Source organism: Malaclemys terrapin, chromosome 12, assembly GCF_027887155.1.
Source record: "Malaclemys terrapin pileata isolate rMalTer1 chromosome 12, rMalTer1.hap1, whole genome shotgun sequence".
NCBI classification, from domain to species: domain Eukaryota; kingdom Metazoa; phylum Chordata; order Testudines; family Emydidae; genus Malaclemys; species Malaclemys terrapin.
In genome coordinates this window covers 7,329,469-7,356,957 of record NC_071516.1, presented here as the reverse complement: position 1 = coordinate 7,356,957, position 27,489 = coordinate 7,329,469, and the positions used below count along the sequence as shown (strand labels likewise).

Genomic DNA, 27,489 nt, shown 5'->3' with positions numbered 1-27,489 from the left:
GAAGTATTACATGGTAATATGAGAAAGCGTCATAAACACAATATGTTGTTTTAAAGCAATGTAGATCGCCCCATCCCAATAGCCTATTGGAGGCTATGCTCCAGGAAGAGGAGGCTATAACATTATAATATTTTAGCCTGCCTTTTATGACTTAGGAGATGCACTGTATTTTAATATGAGACTGCCTTTTCTTAACTGCAAAAATGAATGTAGTTATTGCACATTACTGGGAGCGTGACAGTATATTACAAGGAAAAAGGCAGTCCAGAATGACAATGAAAGCTGAAGGACTTCCATATGCACCATTAGCTAAATCTGCTCATTTGCTTTGCACTGAGCAGGTAAGCACCCCTTTCTATACACAAGTGAATTTTTTATCACCCTAATTCCCAGTATAGCAGTATCAATTCTTCTCCTTACTTGCAATTTAACAGAATGTTATGCCCCATGAATACGAGCCATGTGTGTTCTAGTTAGGGTCTCTCAGTCAGAATGCTACAGGAAATTTATCAGTACAAATACTGTAAGTGATTACCACCATGGCTTCCACATTACAACTAAAAATAATAAAGTCATGCCCTAAAACACACATTTATATTCTGATACAAAATATAAATACCTTCATAAAATGTGCTTTAAAAAGGGAGAAAGTTTCCAATCTGTTCTGATATTAACAAATGCACACTTTTTTGTAAAAGGAGGTCACTCAAATCTGCATACTCCCAGAAATAAAATATACCTCTACCATTTGTTTTTATTTAATTAAAAATAATAAAAAGTGCAATATCTCACTTCTTAGAGGACCATGTAAATTGCCATAGTGGATCAGACCAGTGGTCCATCTAATCTAATACCAGAAGATCATACTTTTCAAACCTGACCTGAAAAATATATTTTTTAAAAATTGTGTCTCTAAGTAAGTTTTAAGCAAAGTCCATTTTTTAAACTGCTGCTTTTTCCATGCCAAGAGTGGCTTAAGACAGTCATAGATACCTCAAAACATCAATTCAGGGACTGAAGCCAAAACAAGGCCATTTTTAGCTCTTAGAGGACCCTAAGGATCCTGAAGCCTTTTAATAACTAAATAATTCTTACGGTTTTTAAAATGGGCTTCTTGTTTTAGAACTACAGAACTTGTTCCAAAAAGAATTACTGTAAAAAAAAAAAAAAAAAAAGTTATATTTTTCTTTAAATGTGAAGTCTCTATTTTGAGTGGAACAGCAGTTTGTCTGAACATATGCACACATTGCCATATATTTAGGGCTTTGGATTTGAGGTTTTTAGTGATGATAACCAATAAAATGCATCCAATGCAAAAGAGAACAAATTTATACATAAATAAAAAATGAAAGTAGTGTTTATCGAATAAACACCAGAAAAACACTGGATAGGATTACTGAGTATTCAGGGCTTGTCTACTCAAAGCAGTGATGTGGACTATTGGGGGACTATTTCTAAAGCACAGTGTGTTGCGCATTAAGTGGTCCATGTAGACGCTGTGGGTGTGCTTTAGAATAGTGCTATTTGGAACAGGACTACCTTACAATACACTAGGGAACATTCCGAAGTATATGTTATTGTAATGAGTAATTTATATAATATTCATTACTCAATGCAGTGTGTCCGAACTGACAACATGGAAAAACCCCTGATTTTGGACAGATACATAAAACTAAAGAATTCTTTAAAATAGCCCCCTCAGAATGACATTTCTAAACCCTGAAAAACAGAAGCCCTACATATATTACATATTTAAAAGTCTTACTGCCAAGAGTCGGATAGATCAAAAACAACACTGAAAGCTGGACTTTAAATATAGGCTTACTAGATCTACAACAGAAATTTTCCAACTTTAGTCAGAACCCCATACACTGCTGAGGCTTAATCCAGTGCTCAGTGAAGTCACTGGGCGTCTTTCTGTTGACTTCAATGAGCACTAGATCTGGCCCCAATGGCCTAATTTCTAGATGCAGGGGGGGATTTTCAAAAGTTTCCACAATTGGCTTAACTCTGTTCCCAAGGAAGTCAATAGTAAAACTCCCACTGACTTCAATGGGAGCAGAGTTAAGCCAATGCCAAGTGTTTTTGAAAATCCTACCCATATTGTTCGATATTACAGGTGCAAAAGAAGGAAGGTTTAAGTCAACATCAGTCTTAACTCTACAGTTTTTATGGTCTCATAGAAATAGGAGATTATAATGAAAAAAAATTAGTTCCTTAACAGAAAACAATTTGTTTTGTTCGGTGCAGTACACTAAAATATTTTAAAAAGGTAAAAGATGCATTGCTTGACATTATAATTGCTATTCTAAAAGTATTATGTAAGTATTTTGTTTATGAATTCAAATATAAAGCAATTTTTATACTTGCTACAAATATTTAAAAAGCTCAGAAGTGGTTTTGCACAAAGTGCCCATAGTGCCAATATTCTAATGTTAAGTTCAGTATTAGAGCAAGGTGAATAATTTAAAAGTAAATTGCTGAATAACTTATTCAAAAATAATGCTGCTTAATTTTTGCAAATATTATTTGACCATCTCTAGTCAGTCCGAATTGTCTGCTTGTTTTGTGTTTTATACCAAATAGATATCCACCCTATGCTCAGTGACAGTTGTAATGTAAAATATCAACTACTTTTTGTAGTTTATTCATCGTTAAAATGCTTCCTACTTCCAAAACTTTCATACTGGCATACTGAGCCAAACAGATAGTTGTTCCTTTTAGTAAAGTGATGCCATTTAGTGTTGTAATAATTTCAGTGTAGCAATATTTAACAAATGACCTGAATCTTTGTAACAAGCGAAAAATATAGATGTATTCTATACATACAAACATCTGTTCTAACCTCACTAAGATATTCAAAACACCCAGAGACGGGATATGCTTTAGTGACAAACTTGGCCACACTTTGCATGTTAATAAATCCTTTCCAAATGGTACTGAGACGAGAAAGAAAGAGGGAAGTATCTCCATCCTGAGGGGACCGTGACTCTGTGGTGCTGCAAAACAAAATCGGGGGAGAGAAAAAGGTTAGAAATGACACTTTCCCTTTTTTCTTCTGCCTCCCCCAACTCCTCAACTATTTAGGCATTTTAAACAAGCGAATAGATATTCCGAAAAAATTTAAACATCTAATTCTACTAAGAATCCAAATAATTATTATCTAAATTATGCTTGGAAATTAACTGAATTCTGGTGAAAGAATGCAAGGAGCTACTGAAAATAAAAGCAAATATGCTGAGACAGGGAATGAAGGATACTATGAGGGAGATATTTTGTAGAATCAGGCTAACAATGTGATTATATTATCTCAGACTCTATAGTAAATTTAAGCATCCTTCCACTAAATAAGTGAATGATACTGCATGTATGAAAACATCCTCATAGTAAAGAACTGAATGTGACTATAAATTATAACTGACTTTGGAAAAAACTGAAAAACAAAAACAAAAAAGTATTTTATCCAAATTATAGGGTATGTTTGGTTTCCCTGTTATGTATATTGAATGTAAGGGTACGTCTTCACTACCCGCCATATGGGCGGGTAGCAATCGATTTATCCGGGAACGATATATCGATCCCCGAACGTGCTCACCGACGACTCCAGAACTCCGCCAGAGCGAGCGGCAGTAGCGCAGTCGACGGGGGAGCCGCAGCCATCGATCCCGCGCCGTCTGGACCCCAGGTAATTCAATCCAAGATACTTTGACTTCAGCTATGCTATTTGCGTAGCTGAAGTTGCGTATCTTGGATCGATTCCCACTCCCCCACACCCAAAGTAGACCAGCCCTGTGTGTCCTTGTCCTTTTACTAAATTGATCAATTACTGAGAATTTCCAACCACCCCTCAAAATCAAAAATCTAAGAATATTTTAATTTTAGGATGAAATTCTGCTCTTAGCTATACCCATGTAAAATTGGAGTAACTCCACTGATTCTCTCTATTTATAATGAAGTTTATATACCCATTATCCCACATTCATAACGCCCTTTACTTTTAATGTAGGCAGAGTATGCCATTTGGAGAGGAAAAATGAGGGGATGATAAATCAAAAGTTTTTCTGAGTGAGGACATATTTTAAAATCTGAACTGCCTTTCTTCTTAATATAGAAAAAACATATTATTGGTAGAAAACAGTAATGTCAAAGGATCAGGAGGTTGGTTTACTATAAAATTTACACACTTGATATTTGGTGATGGTGGAACTGTCAAATATCTTGGATCTGGTGAGGATGATGGTTTTGTTAATATTGATTTAGGAGCTGTTAAAACAGATTTTGATATTTCCTGTCTGGATTCCACCATGGAAACTTTGTCAGGCGCAGGGCTGGAATGCGATGCTGAGGTCACAATACCAGATGAACTGCTCATTGCCGTTCTGGGGTCCCTGCCAGATACAGTTACTGTAGTGACAACTCCTGCAATGCAAGAAGTAGGATAAATGGAGACCTCTTCAGGCAAAGCAGATTCTGCATTATGATGCCCCTGTGTTGTAGGAAAATACGTTGTTTCCAAGACTGACTGAGAGACTGTTTCTGATACAGATCCAAGAGTTTCTGTTGTGTTTTCAGATACTGCCTCTGTTTCAGGCGCTGCAGCTGATGTAGAACTTTCATATTTTGGCTTTATTTCTGGCTTTGATTGGGTCTCCATCTTTTTAGCAGAAGTCATTGACAATTTTGATTTCTTTGGTGCTGGTTCATCATCAGATGCTGAAATCTGACCTTTAAATTAGACAAACGAAAGTTTTATTTATTGTTACTCATATAATAAATCATGCTGGAAAGAAAAAACAAATAATTTATATAGCATCTGCAGTTAAGCAGTCTTCTCTCTCTCTCTCAAAACTGAAAATAGAGTTTACTACCTACTAAATAAATAACTAAGTTGAGGTAAGGTGGTCTAAATAAAAAAAGAAATTATAGCAATACATTCTACACAACTACGAAAAGGACCAATTTATTCAACATGGGCTTGGTCCTAGCCTACCGAAGTCAACAGACATCTTCCCACTGACTTCAGTGAGTGCTGGATTGGCCATTTACACATAAGATTTCTTATGTGCCACACTACATTGACATTATCTCTAAACTGAACCTTATGTATACCTGTACAGATTTTGCAGTTCAGGTCAAAAAGATGGGCTCGATGCTGACTTGTGGTGTCCTTTAACATACTGCTAAAAATATCCAGAAGGGGAGCACTACTTTTCTCTGGTGCATCTCGGGTTGATTCTTGCTGCTCCTAAAAATGAACAAATGCAAAAACAAAAAAGCAAAAATGACTGGTTGTTCATTAATTTGAATTTTAGTTGTTTTAACAACAAAAACCTTAAAAAGTCATTTGGTCTCAGCACCTTTGAAAAGGCATTGTATTTTGAAAACATTCTTTATACATTATCACTTTACCTGTGTTTCTCCCCCCCCCCCCCCCCCCCAGTCTTTAGTAAGGACGTATCACAGGAAATCAAGAGCTCTCTTTTTTTAAGAGTTGTTCTGCTCTCAGTCCCCATCTGACGTCAAAAATATGTCCTATCAAATCAGAAGTTTTCCCAGCAACCAAACTGTGATATTACCGATTGTGTTTTCATATGGAAAGTTATCAGAAAGCATAGATCAACTCTTCAGAAACAAAGATCACTTCTAAAAATTAGTATCTTTTTAAAATGAGCATCAAAGGTAGATAAATATATAGTGTCTGATTTTAAAGAATGTCTGCAGTAGTATGCCCATCATTAAGCTTGGTGCACTCCTTAAATTAAAAAGCAAATCCTTGTAAAAAACAAATGGTTATTTTACATATTTAGAAACTATGCAGAATTAGTTGTCATATTTTCCTCAGTGGTTCAGCACTTAAACAACTGTTTATACTTACATCTGAGTCAGACACTGGTGGAGAATCTTCCATATTTACATCTGGTATGTTTTCCTGTTTTATGACTGACTTCTTGCTTTCATGAGATTTACTTCTTGACTCTGTTATCTAAGAAAAGCATAAAATTATATTCTAACATCAAAAACCCACATATGTACTTGTATCCTATTACCTATTTGAAATAGTTAATTACAAATGTACCCTACTTTGTACCCTATTACTTATTCTTTCAATAACCACTGATGGCTACAAAATGTATTGGTCTGCCAAAATTCTCACCCTCAGCAAATGTTAACAAACCAACTTTTGTGCAGGTGACTCTGGAAAGTCACAAACCCATCAACAATTCCTATGTGAATACATGATAAACAGAATTACATTACTTACTGATTTGATTGGTTTCTCTTTCCACACAGACAGCTCTTTGGAGAGAAGTTCTTCTGGCTTCATTCTCACTAGCTTTGACAAAGAAATCTCTTCACGAAGAACACGATGGAAAAGTCCCTGAAACAAAAACCTACTTTACTGCTATGTTGAAGAATACTAAAAGTTAGATAATTAGTAAAGAAGATTCTTCTTGCAGAAGAATTAACTTTATTCCTTAATTTATTAACTCTATATTAAAAGGTACTAACTAGATGTAAGCAAAACTGAAAAGGCTTAGTACGAACAGATACCAAGGACTGAATGGGCATACAGATGAACTATTTTCTGATCACTAAAAGTAATCCTCCAATGTAAGGCGAACTGCATTTCCAAAGGGGTGTGAGGAAAGCTTGCACTACCACTACCTATGCTATACCTGTTTTTTGAATAAAAAGGACCTCAGCTTACTCTGCTCTCAAGTCTACATTTTCACAAGCATTCAATTCATGTTTTAAAAGAATCATCATTCTGTTCATCTCCAATGAATTTGTGGATCCACTCTGGCTGAAGTCATCCAACGTGTCACACAATGCCAGAAAGGTAGAGAGAGTTGGAATTTCTTGCCATCTTTGCCCAATATATCATTATAAGCAGTATCGTATTCTGAATCAAAGTAACCAAGCTTGCTAGGAATTAATGAGTCACACACAAAGACATTTTGGATAACTGTATGATAAAAATCACTTCTTTTCAGTCAAGATGTGAATGATTTTGGAATAACTTCGGGTAAGTTCTACAGCCTCAAAATTTAGAGCTAGTAGTTTTGCAGATGGAAATTAAAAACGTTAAGTGTCAAAGAGGTTTAATATATTTTAGCATTTATACCCAGCATTTAAGAACACAAACCTGATTTTTTGGGTCCTTAAGATTGAACATGATACTGCGATATTTACTCTTATATCGGTTGTCTGTAACTTGAAACAAGTTAAACATTTCCTTTTCAATATTCAGTGCTATCTTGCCCACTTCACTCTCTGTCATGACCAGATCATCACTATCATTGACTCTGTAAAAAAAAAAATTTTAAAAATTATTATTATACTACCTCTAAATACAACATTGATATTAAATAAGTTTGGCAATTTTAATTGTGAGCAAAATCTCAAAAAAAAAATAAAAAATTGTGAATTCAGTGAGGCTACTCACATGCATGAAGCTAATCACATACTTAAATGTTTACAGGTTCAAGGCCTTAGAGGCAATATTCTCCACACAAGTATTTTTGTTTTCACTTTTGAATGGAACTACAAGAAGTTAGTTTCCCTACCACTAAAGAGGAAAAGTTAAGATGACATTGTACTTGTTTGTGTAACCATTTCTGATTTTTTATTTTATTTTAAAACCAATTAGCAATAGTTTGAAATTACATGGTGCTTTAGTGTTTGTCAATAACTGATTTGTTTTTAAATGGTGTGATTACTACTGTTTTTTCTTGGAGGGGAGATAAGGGAAGGGGTAAACCTCTACATCACACACTTCTATCCTTTGGCAACAGGAAAGTATATTAATCATACTGTATTCTGTATATTTTCTTTAGATTTTAACTTAATAACAACTGCATTATAAAAGTTTCTATGTTGTGATTTAAGACTTCATATTAAAATTGCCATCATACTTCAGGTTTTTTCCCCTGCCCTTTACGAACATTTAACATTCAATTCTGATTCTGTGCATTTGGAATTTTTACCTCTGAACGTGAGATATCACCAAACTTTCTTTACTTCACTTTAATGTTACGCTTATGTCAACTATTTCACTTGAAGCATGAAGTCACTGCCTCCTTATCACTGTTAAAAAGCAGGGCAGCCTAAACATTTATTTCAAAGTTTGTTAATGCCTTTACAGTAACTCCTCAATGAAAGTCATCCCGGTTAAAGTTGTTTCTTTGTTACATTGCTGATCAATTAGGGAACATGCTCATTTAAAGTTATGCAATGCTCCCTTCTAACTTTGTTTGGCAGCCGCCTGCTCTGTCCACTGCTTGTGGGAAGAGCAGCCTGTTGCAGCTAGTTGGTGGGGGCTTGGAATCAGGGTGGACCGGCAGCCCCCCTATCAGCTCCCCGCTCCCCTAAGTTCCCTGTGCAGCAGCTGGCAGCAGGCTATCAATTGCAGCTATACCTCCCCCCACTGCCATGTGCTGCTCCTGCCCTCTGCCTTGGAGCTGCTGGGGGGGGGGGGGGGGGAAGGGAGAAGAGGAGGGCTAACGTCAGGGTATCCCCCTCCCCCCACTCCTATACGCTTACCCCTTCTCCATATAGAGCAGGGTGAGGATAGGGACAAGGAGAGAGAGAGAGCGCTTGCCTGGGGCAGCAGCTACTCTCTCAACTACCTGATCCACTTATAAAGACAATGCACTTAAGAGTGGGTCAGCTTACTTAAAGGGGCAGGGTGCATCTCTCTCTCTCCCACACAAAAGGTGGATGTCTGTCTGCTATGCTATCTCCCCTCCCCTCTATTCCTGCTGCCTTGTAGAATGTGAGGCTACATTAACAACAATGTATTAACCCTTGAGGGCTCAGCCAAGTCCTAGTTCATCATTTAGCAAAGGGGTTCTCAAACTGGGGTTCAGGACCCCTCAGGGAGCCATGAGGTTACTACATGGGGGGTTGCGAGCTGTCAACCTGCACCCCAAACCCTGCTTTGCCTCCAGCATTTATAATGGTGTTAAATATATAAAAACATATTTTTAATTTATATGGGGGGGTCGCACTCAGAGGCTTGCTATGTGAAAGGGGTCACCAGTACAAAAGTTTGAAAATCACTGATTTAGCAGCAAGGAAATATCCCACCCTCTAACTTCACCACCTCAACCAAGCTTCACAATCATCATATCTGTGAACAGTATTGTTTGTTTAAAACAAAGAGAGAGAGAGAGAGAGAGAGAGTGTGTGTATGTGAGTGTGAGAGAGAGAGAGAGTTTTCTGTCTGATGAAAAACATTTCCATGGAACCTAACTCCCCCTATTTACATTAATTCTTATGGGGAAATTGGATTCGCTTAACATAGTTTCGCTTAAAGTCGCATTTTTCAGGAACGTAACTACAACATTAAGTGAGGAGTTACTGTACAAAGTAAGTGTGTTGAATTCCCACCTTTTCCATAAAATTTCTTTGAGGGATCGTCGTATATTTTGTCGAATTTGAGAGTTGGGTTGTGATTGAGTGGGGTTAGCTGCTCCTTTTGCTTGTGCAATTGCAGACGTAGCTGAAGTGGAAGACATTGCCGTTTTTCTAAGCCCTCCAGGTAAATTGGAAGAGACAACTGATTTTCTGGAAACTGATGGTGAACCATGAGAAAGAGGTGACTGTTTTGAAGAGGAAACATTGCCTGATGAAAGCCAAGATTTCTTAGGAATTACACCTTTGAAGCTCGCAGCAGAATATTTAGTTGGGTGTTTAGTTAGTGAAGTGCTAGTAAATGATGGGGACTTCTTTGGACCAAGGTTTTTGGACAGGGAAGACATCTGTTTCTCAACTGTAGAAGCTGAAGCAACCCCTTTCTTTGATGCTGTGGTAGGTTCTACAGGTTTATCCTCACTCTTCTTCTCTTCCTTCTGGGCTGTTAAAACAAACAGAAAAACAATAAAGATATGGCTATAAAATAATGGCCAAGTACAGTCATACCTAACTATACTGAAGAAGCTTTACAAATATTGTAAAAAATTGTATTACACTTAGTATCTTCATTCTGCAACAGATTTGATAATTGTATTATTACTTCTGATATTCATTTAGATGGGAGACATCATCCTACTAATGAAAACCAGTTATTCATTCAGAAAGAACAGTCTGGGAAATAATGCCTCCGAACAGTCTAATTTTCAAACAGGCATCAACTTCAATTTGTGTCATACAACCTATTACAAGCTCACAATTCTTTAACTTTCACTGGCTTTATTAAAATATGAAAAAAATGTGTATAGGTATATCTTAGCTTGGTTTGGAATAAATTGAGTATTTAAACACTGGACAGAATATATTCCATACAAAGAAGAGGCTGAATATGGAGACAAACTCCTTTAAGATTCTCAAAGAAAAATTATGAAGATACATCACAATATATACAAAACATTTAAAAAAAACTTTACCACCCTCGAAGAGTCCAGACATGGGTTTCATTAACAATCAGATATTAATATTCAACTTGCATGACAATGAAAAAACTTCACCAGTGCTTTTTGAACAATGTACCACATATTACTATTTGAATTAAATAATCAAGTTATAACAATTTACTTAACACTTATTCCAGTACATGTAGTTATTGTCTAGATTTTGTAAATTTGAGAGAACGAATTCACAGTGGCGAATCTTTTCCTAGAGCTTGACTGAATTTTACTAAACTAAACGTTGTTTTTTAAAAATCAATTACTTTTCCTTTACACAAACATGATTTAAGGACTGAGTTGGGCACCATTTGCTGCACTGAGCTTTCATACAGTCTCTCATTCTAATCGCTCCAGTTGAAAGTGAAATAATCTGGCATCTCTAACAAATTATTAGTAAGTTTTTATTTAACTTTGAGGTTTTTCTAATCGCCAACCTCTCCCTCTGCCACTGCAAAGCTGTAAGATATTAGACAGGCAATTTGATGTCAGGAAAAGGTATAAGATTATGCAAGTGAAGGCCCCAATTCTCAACTGTGCAACAACTCCACTTGGTGACATAAGGTGGTGACAAAGGTATCCATGCTATAATTCCTGGACCTGTTAGGAAATGATTCAGCACAGCAGGATCAGGAAAATCAGCAAAAGCAGGTAAGGACAGTTCCACATTGGGGTATTACATACAGAAACATCATTTACGGATGACAATTCTAATTGCTACACCACCATCCTGGATCTTTTATGATACATCAAATAGCCCATTATGTGAAGGACTGAGGATGTGGGAGATTATTCAGGAGCAACTCCTGAAATGTCATTCTATTTCTTCCTTCTGAAGGAATGCTGGGAAGACCAAGTTGTGACTTTATGCTTCCCCTCTCAGACTAGATGTAGCTAGACTGGTTAATGTGGACCCTTCTAATGACACAGAACACTTTAAACAAGTAGGACTTCTAAATATAAGATTTAATCGAAGAAGTCAAGTTTACCATAGAGGATTTGGTAACACTTCCTGGACCTCTCCTATAGAATGCCCTCAAGACAAGTTATCAGGAGACCCAACACGTTTTGTTCTTTACCCTCCACACCCACTGCAATAGAATCAGAAAGCAGCGGCAAAGTTCAGACTCTTAGGATAAATATGTTTCCATCTCTTTTGAAATGGACTCCAAGATGTGTAACCTCCTGGGTAAGAGAGAGACTTTTGGACTTGTTTGACACTAGTTGAAAAAGGTCCATTATCTCTAGAGACAAGTCCACACCTTATTTAGATGGTCTGTTATTATGAAACACTTTCATCAGAACTCGGGGAACTGATGTTCTAATAAACCAGTTGTCACAATATTGTAGTTGGAAGTAGCTATTGGCACATGAATGTAAGCATCTTGAAGATCCACAGGTGCCAGATTAGTTACACTCGCTCAGTCAATAATGACATTCCAAGTGACTCCTTCCTGAATCTTGTGGGGCAAAATGTAACCATTTCCAGTCCAGGATGAAACTTCCTTTTGACATCTTGAGTGTGATCACGTGGAACAAATGACTGAATTTCTCCATTGAGTGAACTAGAGTAATTTTTTGTCCTAAAAATGATTCACTGTAACTATCGCTGTCCCATTTTTTGGTGTACCTGGACAATATTAGCCAAAGTTAGGATGTATAGGAACTATGAAATAATAGTAATACCTAATACTTATATAGACAGGGAGGTGAGGAAAAGGGCCCAACAGTCTAATATGACGAGCCTTCATTGATGTCCAAATGTAATAAGCTTGCTCCTAACTCTCAAGATTTAGTTCTTTCATTGGTAAAGATTATTTTAGAGGTTTCCATAGTACTTTCTTTGTGGTACCTAAGCACTTCCATAGTACCAAAACATATATCCAGCCTAGAAACTAGACAGAGAAGGGTTTCCTACCATTTCAGTTTGGCCAAAAAAGGCTCGGAATTACTGGAGGCAGAAAGCCCAGATACTTCATTCAACAGTCAGGAGTCTTGGGAACAGGAGAGGCAAATATACCCAAGAGCCATGTATTGATGTGGCTGCAGAAACTAACATTTCCAGACCTCCTTTTTCGGTTTATTGGACTTCTGACTCATTTTGAGTACGTATCTTTTCTTATTGGTTTCAGTAAAATGGGGCAGAAGCATATTTCTGTGACTCAGTACAAAGTGGGGTGACCAGATGTCCCGATTTTATAGGGACAATCCCAATATTTGGGCCTCTCTCTTATATAGGTGCCTATTACCCCCAACCCCCTGTCCTGATTTTTCACACTTGCTATCTGGTCACCCTAGTACAAAGTCAGGCAGAGCACATCTGGGATTTGAAAACAAACTGGGTGAAACCTTGAGTCCCCCTCAGTGCCAAGACTTTTGGGAAATCTGAGCAGTGCTGCTATATTACTGGTGATAACAGTGAATGACTCAGCACTTCCTGACTGGTATATTAGAGTTGCAGAAATAAAATAAAAGGCTATTCTGGAGAGATGTGTGTTTGTATTTGCTATATTTGTAAGTATTGTGTAGAATATTTAAAATGAGGAAGAAGTCATATTTACCAACGGGACTCTCTTGTATGTAATTATAAATGGTTCATATTTAGCAATTTTATACAGGTCTCCCAAGGTTGCAGTGATTTGTGTAAGGATTTTCAGAACACACATGAAATTCAGTTACATGTGTCAGCATTTTACCCAACAGAAAATTATGGAAGATTTCATATACTTCTATATCTCAAATATGACTTTTGATCCTGTTGTAGCTTAATACATACTCGTGACCTCATGAATATAAAACATACACAAATACTTTTGCCACCATCATCCTCCCAACCCGCTCTAGCACCATTTGCTTACCATGCTTTGCTTTATGTCTAACTTAGACTATAAACTTCTTCAGGCCGGGACAAGTGATGTGGCTAAACAGTGTGATATGCTAATTATCCAGTTTTATAAAACAAATGAAACAATTCTGAAATATGAATGTCTATGCCTGAAGGGATTAATTTTATAGAAATGCCCTAGATATGCAAGATAAAAATGCAAGTAATCATAATTCAAAGCAGGAAGTTGAACTCAAAATCTTCAACTGCAGTTTTTCTAGGATCCAAGGGGAAAACTTGGAGGAAAGCATCATCATTCTGTAGTATAACTAGAGTTATCTTTCCCTTTTAAAATAGTTTGTATTGCACAGTTGATCGCATTTTTACACTTCATTTAAAAAAAAATGAACCATCTAAAACCTGACAGTATCAGAAAAATGGCAGGTTTATGGGAAATTAGATAAGCATTTATTAATAAGACATTACATTTAAAGAAAAATGGCCTCTATCTGCACAGAAATGAAATCCTACAAATTTCAGTCCAAAACTGAAATTAAGTAACTGCAACAATTAGCTCAAAACGGTGAGAAATCTTCTAGTTGTAAAAGAAAGCAATTAAAATAAACAACAAAATCCCCCAGTGCATCAGTCCCACCATTCTGGCTTTTCTGAAAGCTTAAGAGGCATTAACATTTTTGTCTTCTACTTACAAAAACAGACGTGGTTAGCTGTTTTTCTAGATTTTGCCCTTTCTGTGGTTCACCTATTTTTTTTTTTAATCTTTTTTTTTTTTGCTGAGGGAGATATTGCCTCATAGAGCCTCACTAGAAACGTGATGTCGACAGAACAATGGGGATAACACAAATGTTTTTAGATATTAATGACGTTCCTGAACCATCCATATTTCCCTTAAGTAGTGCCTTTTTGACCTAGTTGATATAACATTCACAACAATTAAGCACAGCAGCTACTTTGAAAATGTTAATCTTTTTGTCCAGACATTTTAAATTAAATTATGTAATAGTGCTTGACAAATGAAGTGAGATGTGATAAGCCTCAACGTGCATCATAAAGGAGGCTCATACATTCCTATTTTGGTCCAGATACCTAAGTGGTTGTAGTATAGTAATTCCAATGAAATATCTGATCAGACTCAAAACTGAATAAAATCATAGATAAAAGCATAGATATTTAATCACCCCATACTAAACTCTGTTGACTAGAATTTTCAGCAATATGTGATATTATTGTATGTATGTACTGCAAATATCTTGCCACAACCACTATTAAAGAACTAATTGAGAAATCTGAGCTTCCTTGGCTTTTGTGTATCAAAGACAGGTGTTTAAACACACACTTCCCCATAAAATACTGTCAACCTATACATCAAACTCAAGGTTAATAAGTAGTAAATGTTTTCTAGCTTTCATGGAAGATTTTTTTAAATGAAACGCTTTGCTTTTTTCAAAGTAAATATTTCAAACACTAACTTCTGGAAGCTTAGAAGTGTTTTTCCCTCCCCATTATGAAAACTTTAGAAGTCTGATATAAAAATCAAGAGCTGATGTAAAACTGCAATGACTTTGTATTTTTACCATGTAAGAGATAGCTGCTTTGTTTGGGAAGAATTTAGTATCTGATAATAGCAAAGGATTTTTCCTCCCCCCCCATTGCTGGAGGAATTTAACACTGAATGATAGGTAATCAAACTGTAAAAAGTTACACAGCAATAATTAAGACAGCTCATTCAACAGAAAAAAATCTTACTGCTAATTTTCCTTCTAGTACTGTCATTTGGCTCAAATATTTATGCAAATTTAGGAGTACGCATACATAAGATGTATATGCAAATTTAGGAGTATTTATTTGTTGGTTACTCCTATAGCTAAAAAATATTCATGATGTTTTATAAATGTACCAGGTTCAAAATGAGCCAAGCTGAATTAAGGAGTCAGTTTTAAGTTATATTAAGTGAAGTCTGTGGTGTTTTATCATATTGTAAGTACGCTGTCAAATTCTTTTAATAGTACTTCACACTAAAGTAAAAATTACCTGAACAGCATTCAGTACAACTAGATTTTAAATATATATATTAATTACACACATACACTCATCTGAGCTGTATTATGGGTGACCTTCTCCATTATTGTGGAAGTGAAAATGAAGGCATCTCTCTCTACCCTATATATTTACAAGAAGGGAGTTAAATACTTGTTCATCAGCACTTTAATAGAAAAAAGGAAACAGAGCTTGAAAGTTAATACTGTGCTCAATCCCTCACTTCCCATATTTAGTCTAACATTAGGGTGGTTCGTTGTAGGCTGCCTTGGCATTGTGCCAACGCAAAAAAAACACAAAAAAACATCCTAAAGTAAAAACATTGTCAAATATAAAACTTCAGCTTCTGAAATTGTTCATCCAATGTGAAAAAAATGCTGCAGCACTGGCATTACTACTGAAGTCGTAAAAATTTCTGACTCAAGAGATCTAATTCTCCAGACCAGCAGACACCAGAAAACGAGGAAATAAACTTGAGAAGTTTCACAATACTTAACAATTCAGTCTACATCTTAAATTGTGGCAATTAAAATTTTCTACCTAAGGGGACTTCTTGATTATAGAACTTGGAAGTTAACAGGATTTCTCAAGCAAACTTGTGTTTACTTTCTAATTCAATTTTATACAGATAGCTCAGTGACTTGAAAATACCTACTGAAAATTACCTTAAATACTTATTTAAAGGACACTGCACTCAACCATTTTAAGAAAAAGAAGAAAAATTTGATTCATGACAACAATCACCCACTAACTCCGCCCCCCCCAAGCTCACCCTCCCTCCCTTTTCTTCCTAGGACTGGCTACTTCACCTTGAACGGGCCCTTGAAATATGTTGTATGCAGTGTAATTGTAGCCGTGTTGATCCCAGGATATTAGACACACAGCTGGTACAATAAAAGATATTTACCTCACCCACTGTATCCCTTGAAATGTGTTAACTATTTAAGCTGTACAGTTTGTTTCACCTTATATTTATCTGACACTCTTGAGTACATTTCCCAGACCTGACAAAGAGCTGTGTGTGAGCTTGAAAGCTTGTGTCTCTCTCACCAACAAAGCCTGGTCCCATCAAAGATATTATCTCACCCACTCTGCCTCTAATATCCTGGGACCAACACAGCTATCACAACACTGCAGACAACTTTTTCCATTGTTGTTTTATTTCCTTCCATGGTAGTCTGGCTGTAGAAACCTACATGTTCTGAAAAATCTCTGCATTTCTGTTTAGTCAGGTAGGTCTGTGTTATCACCTCTCATGGTATTTCATTTAATAATCCCTATGATTTTAGTTTAGTAAGCTGTGCGCAACCATCTAGTTACTACAAGCTTTTAACACTTCAAAATTAAATTCACTTCAGCTTACCAGAAAAAAGGGGGGAGGGAGAGAGAGTTGTTGCCGTTTTTGTTCCTTTTTAGTTATCTGAATTATTGTTCCATCAAAGATTCAATTTCTTGCTATAGTTCACACTGACAGTTTTAAAGTGTATGGCCATAGTATAATACACACTTAGATACAGTGGTGAAGAGTCTATCATGCATATATATATATATATATATATATATATATATATATATATATATATATATATATATATATATGAAAATGGGAAGGTTTTTGCAGGTCTTCATAATATTTGTAATAACCCCTCCCCCAGAACTGTACAGTACAAGACATTACTTGAAAGAATATTTACAACTAAACTTTTTGTGGCTGTGGAAGGTAAGTTTAGTAATTATTCACTGTGAGAAGTGCTGGGGGAAAATCATTGGAATGGGGTAATATTGCTGAATGTAGAACCCAGAATGTAGAACTCGGTATTACTTTCTACTGCTGATCTTATCTATTCACTACAGTTATGACACACACCACACTTAGGGATATGGATCACTTTACAGGAGTAAGTTAAAAAGCAAAAGAAATGTCCCAGGCATAGTCTATCCTTAAAAGTTGTATCAGCATAGCTACATTGTTTAGGGGTATGAAAATATCCACATCCCTGACTAGCAGAGCTGCATCAATGGAAAAGTGCTTTCATTGACATAGCTAACATTGTTCAGGAAGGTGACATTCCCTACACTGACAGAAAACCTTCTCTGTCAGCATAGGCTGCATCTACTACAATGGGAGTTTAAGTTGGCTTAGTTATTCCAACAAAGCTATGCCGGCATAGGTTCTGTAGTTAGACATTGCCCAAGTATAGGAAGTAAAATCACTACATGCCATTGCCACATAGCAACTTTAAAAAACGAAGAGTGAAAATTCCTTGCCAGCAGGCTTATTTTTGGGTACCACAGCCAGCAGTTTGTGAACAGGATGAATGGAGCTGTGCTTTTTGAACATGGCAAGACTGGAATGCAGATGTATTTCTGGCAGAAGTAAATTTCTACGGAGAGGACCTAACATTGGAAATGCCATGTGCCTTTGACTCCCTTTAGTCTCACCCTTAGATTAGATAGGTTAAGGATTCTGGATGAGTGCAGGTGTGGCAGGTCATACAGGGTGGACCAGCCTCCAAGCCTACATAGGGGTTTTGTAGATCATACCCAGTATCTTGATTTCACCCAAAAGTTAACTGGCATCCTGTGCAGAGAACAAGTGTAATATCTTTTTGCCAATCCATCTTGCTCGGAGGCAGGTAGCTGCATTATAAGTTTCCAAATGAACTTTACTATTATGTGCTGCAGTAGTCTAGCCTAAACTGGTAGGAAACGGCGCTCTCAGTCAAAGTTGGAAAAGGCATCCCCGACCACTTAGCTGAGAATACAGGGCAGCAATAAGTCTAGTAAAACTCAGAGATTGTTAACTGTTTCACCAATAGGTACGCAGGCTCCCTCAGTTTTGAATATTCCTAGACTTTGCCATTTCCACTTTCCTTTGCCACTCAGCATCATCTACAACTTATCTGACTGATGGTAAACCAACCAGCTTTCAGGCAGCTGTGGTGCGCACATCCTCTTGCAGGAATGACTAATTATGGGAATAACAGTCCAAAAAAATTATACTTTTTTTTTAAAAAAAAAGCCATCTCTTTGCAAAGCAAGGGCAGTTGAATTCTCAGGCGTGGTTTTTTTTTTTTTTAAATATTTAAATTAAATTTTTAAGAAAATAAAAGTGAGACCCTTCAATTCATTCACATACAACTGAAAACTGAAATATGTTGTTCAGCTGGTGCTTTAAAGGTCAGTTCTAAAGCACTCCACAAAGAGAAGTTACTTACCAGTAACTGTAGTTCTTCAAGTGTTGCCTCTGCATAGTCTCACAGTTGGGATGTGCACCTGGCACCTCAGAGCTTCTGAAACTTCTAGAAGAGACATGCCTGAAAGGTGCCACTCGAACACCTTCCTGGGGCACTGAACATTTAGTGCCCAAGGCCATATAAGGTGCAGCCAACAACCGTTTCAATTCCTTCTTTTCCATGATCAGAGGAACTGCTCCTATGCCTAAAGTCTGTTTTTGTCAGACTTCGTGTCATTTCTCTCAAAAAACAGTTGTATATAGTTAGCTTTTACTTATTTTGCAGTATCATTTTTAGGCAATTTTAGTATGTGTGTGCCATTGTGCACTGGGGATTTGGGCTAGTTCCTACTATCAAAATTGAGTCAGATCCTAATAAATCCTGATTTAAAAGGTATGCCTCTTGCCCCTCTATTTTTCTCAAGTCAGATGTCTATATTAGCGGTCTGGTCTGCCGCAAGAGGTCAATGCCTAAACTGGTGCTGTGTGCCAGGCCTTTACAACCCAGGTACTGGAAGACTAGGTAACTAGTCTCCATTCTCACTTTACTGAGGAAACACTGGAGCTAGGGTGTGTCTACACTGATGATTTGTCATGCTGCAAGCCAACCTAGCTATGCGAATGCAATTCTCTAGTGTAGACAGACAAAGCTACCATGTGGTTACAGCTTGTTTCCTGCTTGAGATGACCTTATAGCAGTTTACCCTGTCTACACTAGGGGATTAGACCTGTGCAACTGGCCTCCCTAGTTGAAATGGGGACAATATCTGCTGTAGACAAGGCCTAGTTTTTTCAGAACCACTTGTGTATTCAAGGGAAATTATAGGCCATCTTCAGCTCCAAAGCCTTCTGCACCCAGATCAACACAATCAACAGAATCCAACAGTGGAAATACACAAGAGACCACCTCAAAGAACCCCTTTTATTTGGTGGAGGGGGAAAGGGAGGGGGATTTCCCATTGGTTATACAACCAAGTGAACAATATTAGTAAAAAAAATGCAAACAGCAATATAGGGTGATGAGTTTTTTAATCAAATTTCCATCGGTATCGACGAACGAGTAGAAAAGAACCACCCTATGAGCCAGACTGTGCCCGACACTTGTGCCAAGCCTCCTCCTTCACTCTTGTGGCTCCTCACGCAGGAGCCAGACACACAGTGTGATTGTGGAGTGCTGGCCTTCTGCCCTCCAAGAGCACCCAGGGTGACAGCTGCTTGAAAGGGGGAGTAGGATGCATGCACCCTCCTCCCAAAAGGTGGCAGGGCTCCAGTATGTATTTTCCCAAAGTACTAGCAGAGTCCTCTCAGGTACTCTGGATGCAAGATTTCCCCTCTGCACCACCTTCAATAGTTTTTACTTATGACGTGCCCTAGTCCTCAATTAATATCAATAATGTATCATGGGCAATTTGCACAGTGATAGCCCTGTACTGTGCCATCTATTTCTTAGGCACTATTCTACAATGCTAGGGACTCATGGTGGACAAGTAATAACAGATCCCATGGAATGCGATAGGTTTGAATCAGGGGATTGGACAATCTCGATTATTCACTTGTGGGGACAAACAATGACAGGGTGGATCTTCTTTACCTGCCTAGGCAAAATGCCTCTGCCACTAGCTCTTAGGCCTTGGCGACATACAAACTTGTACTTTAACTACTAAAGGTATGTTTTAAAACTGGTTTAGTTAAACTAATGCAAGTGTACTAAACTAGTGCACGTACAAAGACATTCTTATTTCACTTTGAATGTGGCTTATTTTTGTTTAAATTAAACCTGTAGAACAAAATTAAGCTAAACCAAACTAAGCCACTCAAACTGAAATAAGCATCTAACAAACTTAACTACATGGTGCAAATCCCTGTCAACACTGCTACTGTGGTTTAAGAGTAGCTTGTTTCAGTTTACTTTAAACCTGTTTCTAACAGTTTAAGATAAGCCAAAATAAAGGTACGTACAACCTTCTGCACTGGTTTAAACTAAATTTGTTTAAAAATCATCTTAAGTTGAACTAGTCCAACTATAAAAAGCAACAGGGGGTCCTGTGGCACCTTTAAGACTAACAGAGGTATTGGAGCATAAGCTTTCGTGGGTGAATGCCCACTTCATCAGACGCCACTTCATCAGAGAGCAACTATGTGTAGACATGCTCTTAGTTAAAATGGCACAAGTCTGTGTGTAGATAAGGACTTATTCTTTTCCCTCTGCAGGGGTATTACAGGTTTTCATCCCACCTTGTCACCCTCCACTGCCATTATGTGTACAGTGCTCCTCTCTTCCAACCTTTCCTCTTTTTTACATTGTATGGTATATTTTCCTTTCCCTCCTCTCCCATGCTACCTTCTACATTAAAATAAATAAATAAATAAATAAAAATACAAGGGAATGTTGCAGAAGAACAATTATCACATGCACATCAGACTTTTGATTTTGGGCTCCCATCTCACTCCTGTCCTTTGACAATGTCTCTTCACTTTGTTACAGTTGTGTAGGAACAGAAGTAACCCAAAAGCCTTTTGTATCTGGAATCCTTTGATGACAACTTGTGTGAGTAAGCACTACTCAGCCTGTGGATAAGGCTCAGATCTAGACAGAGGCAATGATTACCCTAAGCCATAAAGGAGGCAAAGAAAAATGGAGGCAGGTAGTTAAAAGGAGGCTAATGTAATCAAGGGCAGAGTTTCACAAATGTTGCCCCCTTGCTTTCCAGTAGGAGGCACCATAAAGTTGTCTGTCCCCTAATCCAGTTGTAGGATGGGAGAAGAGATGTATGGCAAATTTTAGCCTGACAGAGCCCCTTTCAATGAACTACTTCTGCTATAAAGTCCAATTCATTAATAATTTATAAGAAATACTACTATTAAATAGAATATTGCAATTAATGGCTAAGAATTCATACTAAATTAGCTGCAACTTAGCTATAACTACTAAGTCAATAAATAGTTTATTGGCTTAGTGATAGAAAACTTAACTCGGTGACTTATATCAAGATCCAACATATGAATTTAAAATAGTTTAGGTTTAGTGTACACACTCGTTCATCTAATAAAATATATTTACTATGTCTTGTAAGTTCTCCTCTTACTACCAAATGGAGTTATGATTTTATATAAGTTATGTGTGCTGTGACACAGTTGATAAGTGAATAATCAGCTTTAAAGTTAGGATACAGGCAGACCGTTACCTTCCGTTTTCTCCTCCTTCTGATTAATCTTCCAGCTTGAAAATGACGAAAGATTTGCAGCCGATTTCCACTTAAGTAAAAATGGCAAAAATTCATTTTCTCTTTCAAATATTCTTCTACAATCAAAGAACCTGCATTGAAGTATTTAGATACGTGCATGTCGACATGCTACTAAATGAACTTTGGCATCAGCAAGTGGCCCAGCCACCACCCACACTGTTATAATCAAAATATTTGATATCTCCTCAAGTCTTCCGTTTCCCACATAGAAACACAGGAGATCTCTTCTGTAATTAGTGACCTTTACAAAAGATGTTAAATACCAATGAAGCAATTTAATTTTTTTCCCTCCAGTGGAAGGGTAAGTTATGACTTTATATACTGAATTAAAAATGTAACAGTTGGCTAATTTGTCAGAAAGTAACATACTTCCTCTTATTTACTACAGGACCAATAATGAGAGAATTACTATTCATCATTGACATTCTTTAGATCCGTTCTGAGTCATTCTTTACTTTAAATCTTCATTTGACAATATTTCTCTGAAATTTTTGTTGTTGTAGATATGAACTCATTCAACTAAAAAATGTAAAGCTTTATAAACCTTTCAGAATGTTGCTCAACTAAATATTATACAAGCAAAACTGAAAAATAAGATTGCACTCCTAGCCCACCTGACATATGAGGATATCAAAAGGCTCAAATGACTAAAAGAAAAAAAAAGAAACCCATCAATTCAGTACCAGTATTAAATCCTTGTGGTAGACTTTAGAAGTAGTCTAGAACATTTGACAGGACCACAGCTTTAATATAATATGCAGACTTTCCTTATTAAATATAAATCTGGATCCAGACATCCTTCAGATGTGTTTCTTATTTCAGGATCCATCATTTTTCATTTTACTGTGATTATCTATTTTGTACAAGTTTTCGAATACACTAAGCAAACAAGGGGCAGATCACACTTAAAAATATACAAATAATTTACAATTCACTGTTAAGTTGAATGACAACCAGATATATCAGTGCCGTATGATCCGGAGCTCCATCTTCCATCTGGAGATTTTTTTTTTTTATGAAGTGCACTGACAATTCACTTATTCCGTTTATCTAAGAGAATCACCCCCTGCCCCCACTATTAATTCTTACGAACTCAATGCATGACAGGACAAAAAATAAGGACAATAGCTCTTTTGTAGAGCCAAGTAAGCAATGGATATTATCCTCCTTTGTGATCCCATATTTTTGATAAAAACCTTATGAATGAAATATCAAATTAGTAGACTAAATTCCCTCCCTCAACATATGCATTAAAAAATTAACTCTTTTTAGAAATGCACGGTTATAAAACATGGCAGGCGATTTTTAAAAGGCCATAACTTTATCAGGTTATTTTAGAAATCATTTTGTTGGGGCTGTGTTTTTCCTGCTTGAAAGATAATCCACTGGATAGACATTTATACTGTCTATTTTGCTATTTCATTTTACTTCTACTTTGACAAGCCCTGAAGCTTGAGGACTTTAACAACTATCTGATATAAACTGAAGGCTAAGGGTACAGTAAAGAAACATGTTCTGGCAAAAGCATTAAAATACTACAGATTCTCTCCTCCATGCCGAACCTGGATCTTTGAAAGCCCTTGTTTCACCTTCCTCAATCTCAATGACCCGCAGCCTTGTAGCAATTAAAAATTAAATTTAAAATACATTTTCTATATGTGTGGTGCACTGGATGCTATGAGTAAATGCGGATCAGCTACTAAAATAAACAGGCCTAATTTCTGAAAAAGAAAAAATATGCATATATTTACTTCCCCATAGCTGTACAGCCTAAATACTGCCTACATCTTCACAAATAAATAAAATGTATTATTATTCTTGTGGCATCATGTGTGCATGACGCTTCCCAGTTAATTAGTACAGTTGAACCAATTTAAAGCCAATGATTTCCATTCAGACTGTTAAGATGTTAGACAATATAAATACAATACTCAGCCTGTATATTTCGGTGAATTAAAAAAAAAAAAAAAGCCACTTGCAAGTAGGGCCTAATTTCTCACCACAACATAGTATGAATCTGAAAATCCAGGGGAATCTTGAAGCAGCCATTGTAGTGGGGGTTGGAGGGAGGAGAAGAAATCTTTAGAACTGTGTGTTGCGTGCTTCAAATAACCATGTTACAAGTGTTTCTGTATATGAACCAATTTCAAAGGAAGAGATCGTTTTTATCATACAAGTGTACTGAATCCCACTCCTACCCAGATTATTTGTCAACATTTAACAGAGGACTGAAGGGGTTTGGCTCTCTCTGTCCTGCCACCCAATAAAATCACTGTCATGTTAAAGTGTAATGAAATCTTACATCCACCAGCTAGTGCAACAATATTTAGCATACAGTATAGCTGCATTTTATGCATGTGCCATATTGACTGAAGGAAAGACTAATTTAGGGTCTGAACAAAGACTGATTCTTCAACCCTCAGTCACTGAATTTACTCATTTGACTCCTGTAGGACAACGTGGGCAATTAAAGGTTCTTCACATGAATAAGGATTTGCAGGATAAGGTACTTAGCTTCAGGGTAGAGAGCACCTACTTAGGATACATTCCATTTCAGTTCAGTACAATGTAAATATATATATAACTATGTACACTGAACAGAATAAAGCATACACTACCTTACTTTTAAATTTTAACAATTTGTAGAAGTTCCCTAAACAAAGAAACTGTGATTGATGTTTCTTGGGAGACACTATGCAGCACTTAAATCATAAATTATTCTACCAGAGTTATCAACCAAAAATGAAAGAATCTTTTCCACATAAAAAAATTATATTTGGTAGTTTAGTAATGGTACAAAAAGAATCCAAGACATTTGTAGAACTTACCTTAATTAGAGCAATCTAAAATTCCATCCCTATTGGCTGATTAGAGAACTCTTCATCTGGTTGTCTTGTACTGAATTGTCTTGTATTCATTAATAAGGCCTGGTCTACACACACATTTTGTACTGATTTAATTTTCAGTTAGGGATGTGCTATTCTGTCAAAACAGTTAAATCAGTGTAACCCCTAGTCAGGATACAGTTATATCTGAATAAAGGTACCTTATACCAATATAGTGTTTTTCCCTTACAGAAATAAGCTATACTGATACAAGCAAATTTATACCAGTATAGCTGCATCTACATTAACAGGGTTGTACCACATGCAATTATAGAAGTATATTATTATTAATTATTTGTATTACCATTAAAGCAGATTTGTGTGTGTAGACAAGACATAAGAGTTCATAACGGGCCCCTTTTTACCTTTAATTTTAGACTGGAAAAAATACTGCTTTTTGAAACCTACAATGATAATTTAAAATGCAACTCTGTAGTGGTTATGGGATATAAAGTATCAAAAACTATTAATTTAAATCAAGTAGGGGAAAAAAGTAATCTCCAGAACACTATAAATAGCATGTGTTAAGGCTGCATTTCTAAAAGAAGTGCAGTAAAATAGAGGGGGAAGTTTAAATTTAAATGCAATATACTACAGTATTCCTGAGACAGTCTAAAGAGTTGTGTATAATACTAAAGTAATTTTTCTGGGGAAATACTTGTGTTTTCTTTATGTTCAAAAGTTCTTTCACCTGAACAATCTAGGTCTCGAGATGAATTTCAAAATGAAAAGTATTCACTAGTTTTAAATGTATATTTGTCAAGTTAATATATAATTCATGTGTTTAATAACCAGGTCTACTTCTGAAAATAAAAATTAAACCCTGATAAAAGGTGGTTAATAAAAGCTGGGAGAAAAAGTAACATTTGCATTCATTAAATTTCAAATTGAGAAAATATCAGTCACTAGACATCTATTTATCATGTGTTTTGAAATGTGAATTGTATGATTTCACCTAAAATCCTATTACATTATAACACTATTTCACTGGAGTCAATCAAAAATGTAATAAAGTACAAAATCTATTTCACATTACAAATCAGTATTTACTTACCTTTATATGAGCTAACAAGAGGTTATGGATGCTATTCAGTACCTGCAAAATTATAATATGTAAGGCAAAATCTCTGCCTAACTTCCCTTTAGATGTCTTCTTGTGTGTGGATAATGTGTGAAATATGAATAACACAGAGATAACAAGGAAATAAAGACCACCTCCTCACTTAAGTAAAAGATGATCCTTAAAATATTTAAAGTAAGTAAATAAAACATCAGGAATCATAGAATCATAGACTCATAGAACTGGAAGGGACCTCGAGAAGTCATCTAGTCCAGTCCCCTGCATTCATGGCAGGACTAAGAAGGAGAACTTGGATATACTTGACAGTTAAAAGCTGTCTGCAAAAATATAAAAGGTCTGTAACAAACCCTGTTGAAAAATCCGGTCTTGGCACTAGCAATGCAAATGCAAAACTTGAGAAGCAAGTGCCAAGGCTAGATGTATGATAATAAAATTTAAGTTAGTACAGTGAATTGTTGATAACAGGGGCATCTCGTGTAACTTACAATATTTTGATTTTAAGACGTGTATATCAATACTCACCTGCTCTGAGAACAGAAATGGTTATTGCCTTTGGAAAACATTTGGTAACTTACTCAGCAAGTTTACGTTCAGAAACCAGTTGCGTACACTTTGATATCAAAATTATAAATGAACCTTATAAAATTTCCCTGATATAAGTGTGTGTGAATCTTTGAAGGAGAGAAAATTTGTGTGTCATACTAAGAAAAAGATACCAAATTTCCTAATCTTACAGAGCCAAGAATGGATGGGTATTCAAATAAAATGTAAATGATTACTCAGGAATATCCCTATGCGATACATACATTTGAATAACAGTGAAGATGAAATGGCAGCAGTCTTTTCTGGCTTTACTGCATTGTAATTATGATCGCTTGCCCAGGATGGCGTGCTGTTTTCTGATGCCGGCTCTTTAGCAACTGGTTGGGTGTTTGCTTCAGTTTTAGGGGCTGTCACCATACTTTTCTTCATGTTAATCTCTTTTTTCTCAGGAGTTGGTTTCTTCTGGGAGGACAAAGGCTTAGTACCTGCCTGTATAATTAGTAGAACCTTAATTACTAATAATAGTAATGACAGGAAGAGTTATCATGTTGCACGTATTTAGTGACGAAAATATGTCCTCATAAATAGTGAATAATTACAAATGCATTTCAGATTACATAGTTACAATACCAAATGGGTTTCTGACAAGTCTATAAAGCTAGGAGAAATGCATTAGCCTAGCAGGAGAGAGTGTTGAGTCTCTACTCATGAGCAGACCCTGCCAGCAAACTGAACACAGTTGTATTTATCATTAAATATACTTAAATCTGCACATCCAGCTGTACCTGCCATGTTAATGTGGTTTCAGAGAGCTAAGCAATATGGATTGAAAGGGGCCTTTAAGAAATTCTCTTTCATTTCCTTACATGTGACACAAATCCCCTTGCATAGCCTGTCTCCCCATTCAAAAATAAACCTAAAAACTTTTAATCTAGGATAATACTAATAATTTTAACCTATGAATTAGCTTTAAAATATTCAATACTGTGGAAATTATTTCAGAAAAGCTGTACTGAAGTGTAGATCATTTAATAGCACCTATGCAAAAGGAGGCTATATTGTATTTTAACAACCTTTTCCTGTTTTCTTTTTTTAATCAGTAAGATTTAACTGAATTATCTTATTCTTTAATGTAGTTTTAGGTCATGAAAATGGCAAAACAAACAAGAGTGACTCTCTAGCGTTAAATCTTGAAAACTAAATATATTTCTG

At 36.4% G+C, this 27,489-nt stretch overlaps 1 protein-coding gene across 4 annotated transcripts in view; it reads right to left on the bottom strand.

Moving 5' to 3' along the window:
• DIDO1 (death inducer-obliterator 1) overlaps positions 1–27,489 on the bottom strand; it is an 88,315-nt gene that overhangs the window by 18,542 nt on the left and 42,284 nt on the right. For all 4 annotated transcript variants that reach the window (XM_054046417.1, XM_054046418.1, XM_054046420.1 and 1 more), the window contains 8 exons: positions 26,541–26,766; positions 9,394–9,859; positions 7,148–7,307; positions 6,263–6,379; positions 5,876–5,983; positions 5,110–5,245; positions 4,185–4,725; positions 2,846–2,999 (listed from right to left, as the gene is read on the bottom strand). In XM_054046417.1, coding sequence (XP_053902392.1) covers positions 2,846–2,999; positions 4,185–4,725; positions 5,110–5,245; positions 5,876–5,983; positions 6,263–6,379; positions 7,148–7,307; positions 9,394–9,859; positions 26,541–26,766 — 1,908 coding nt within the window. The remainder of the gene's footprint in view (positions 1–2,845; positions 3,000–4,184; positions 4,726–5,109; positions 5,246–5,875; positions 5,984–6,262; positions 6,380–7,147; positions 7,308–9,393; positions 9,860–26,540; positions 26,767–27,489) is intronic.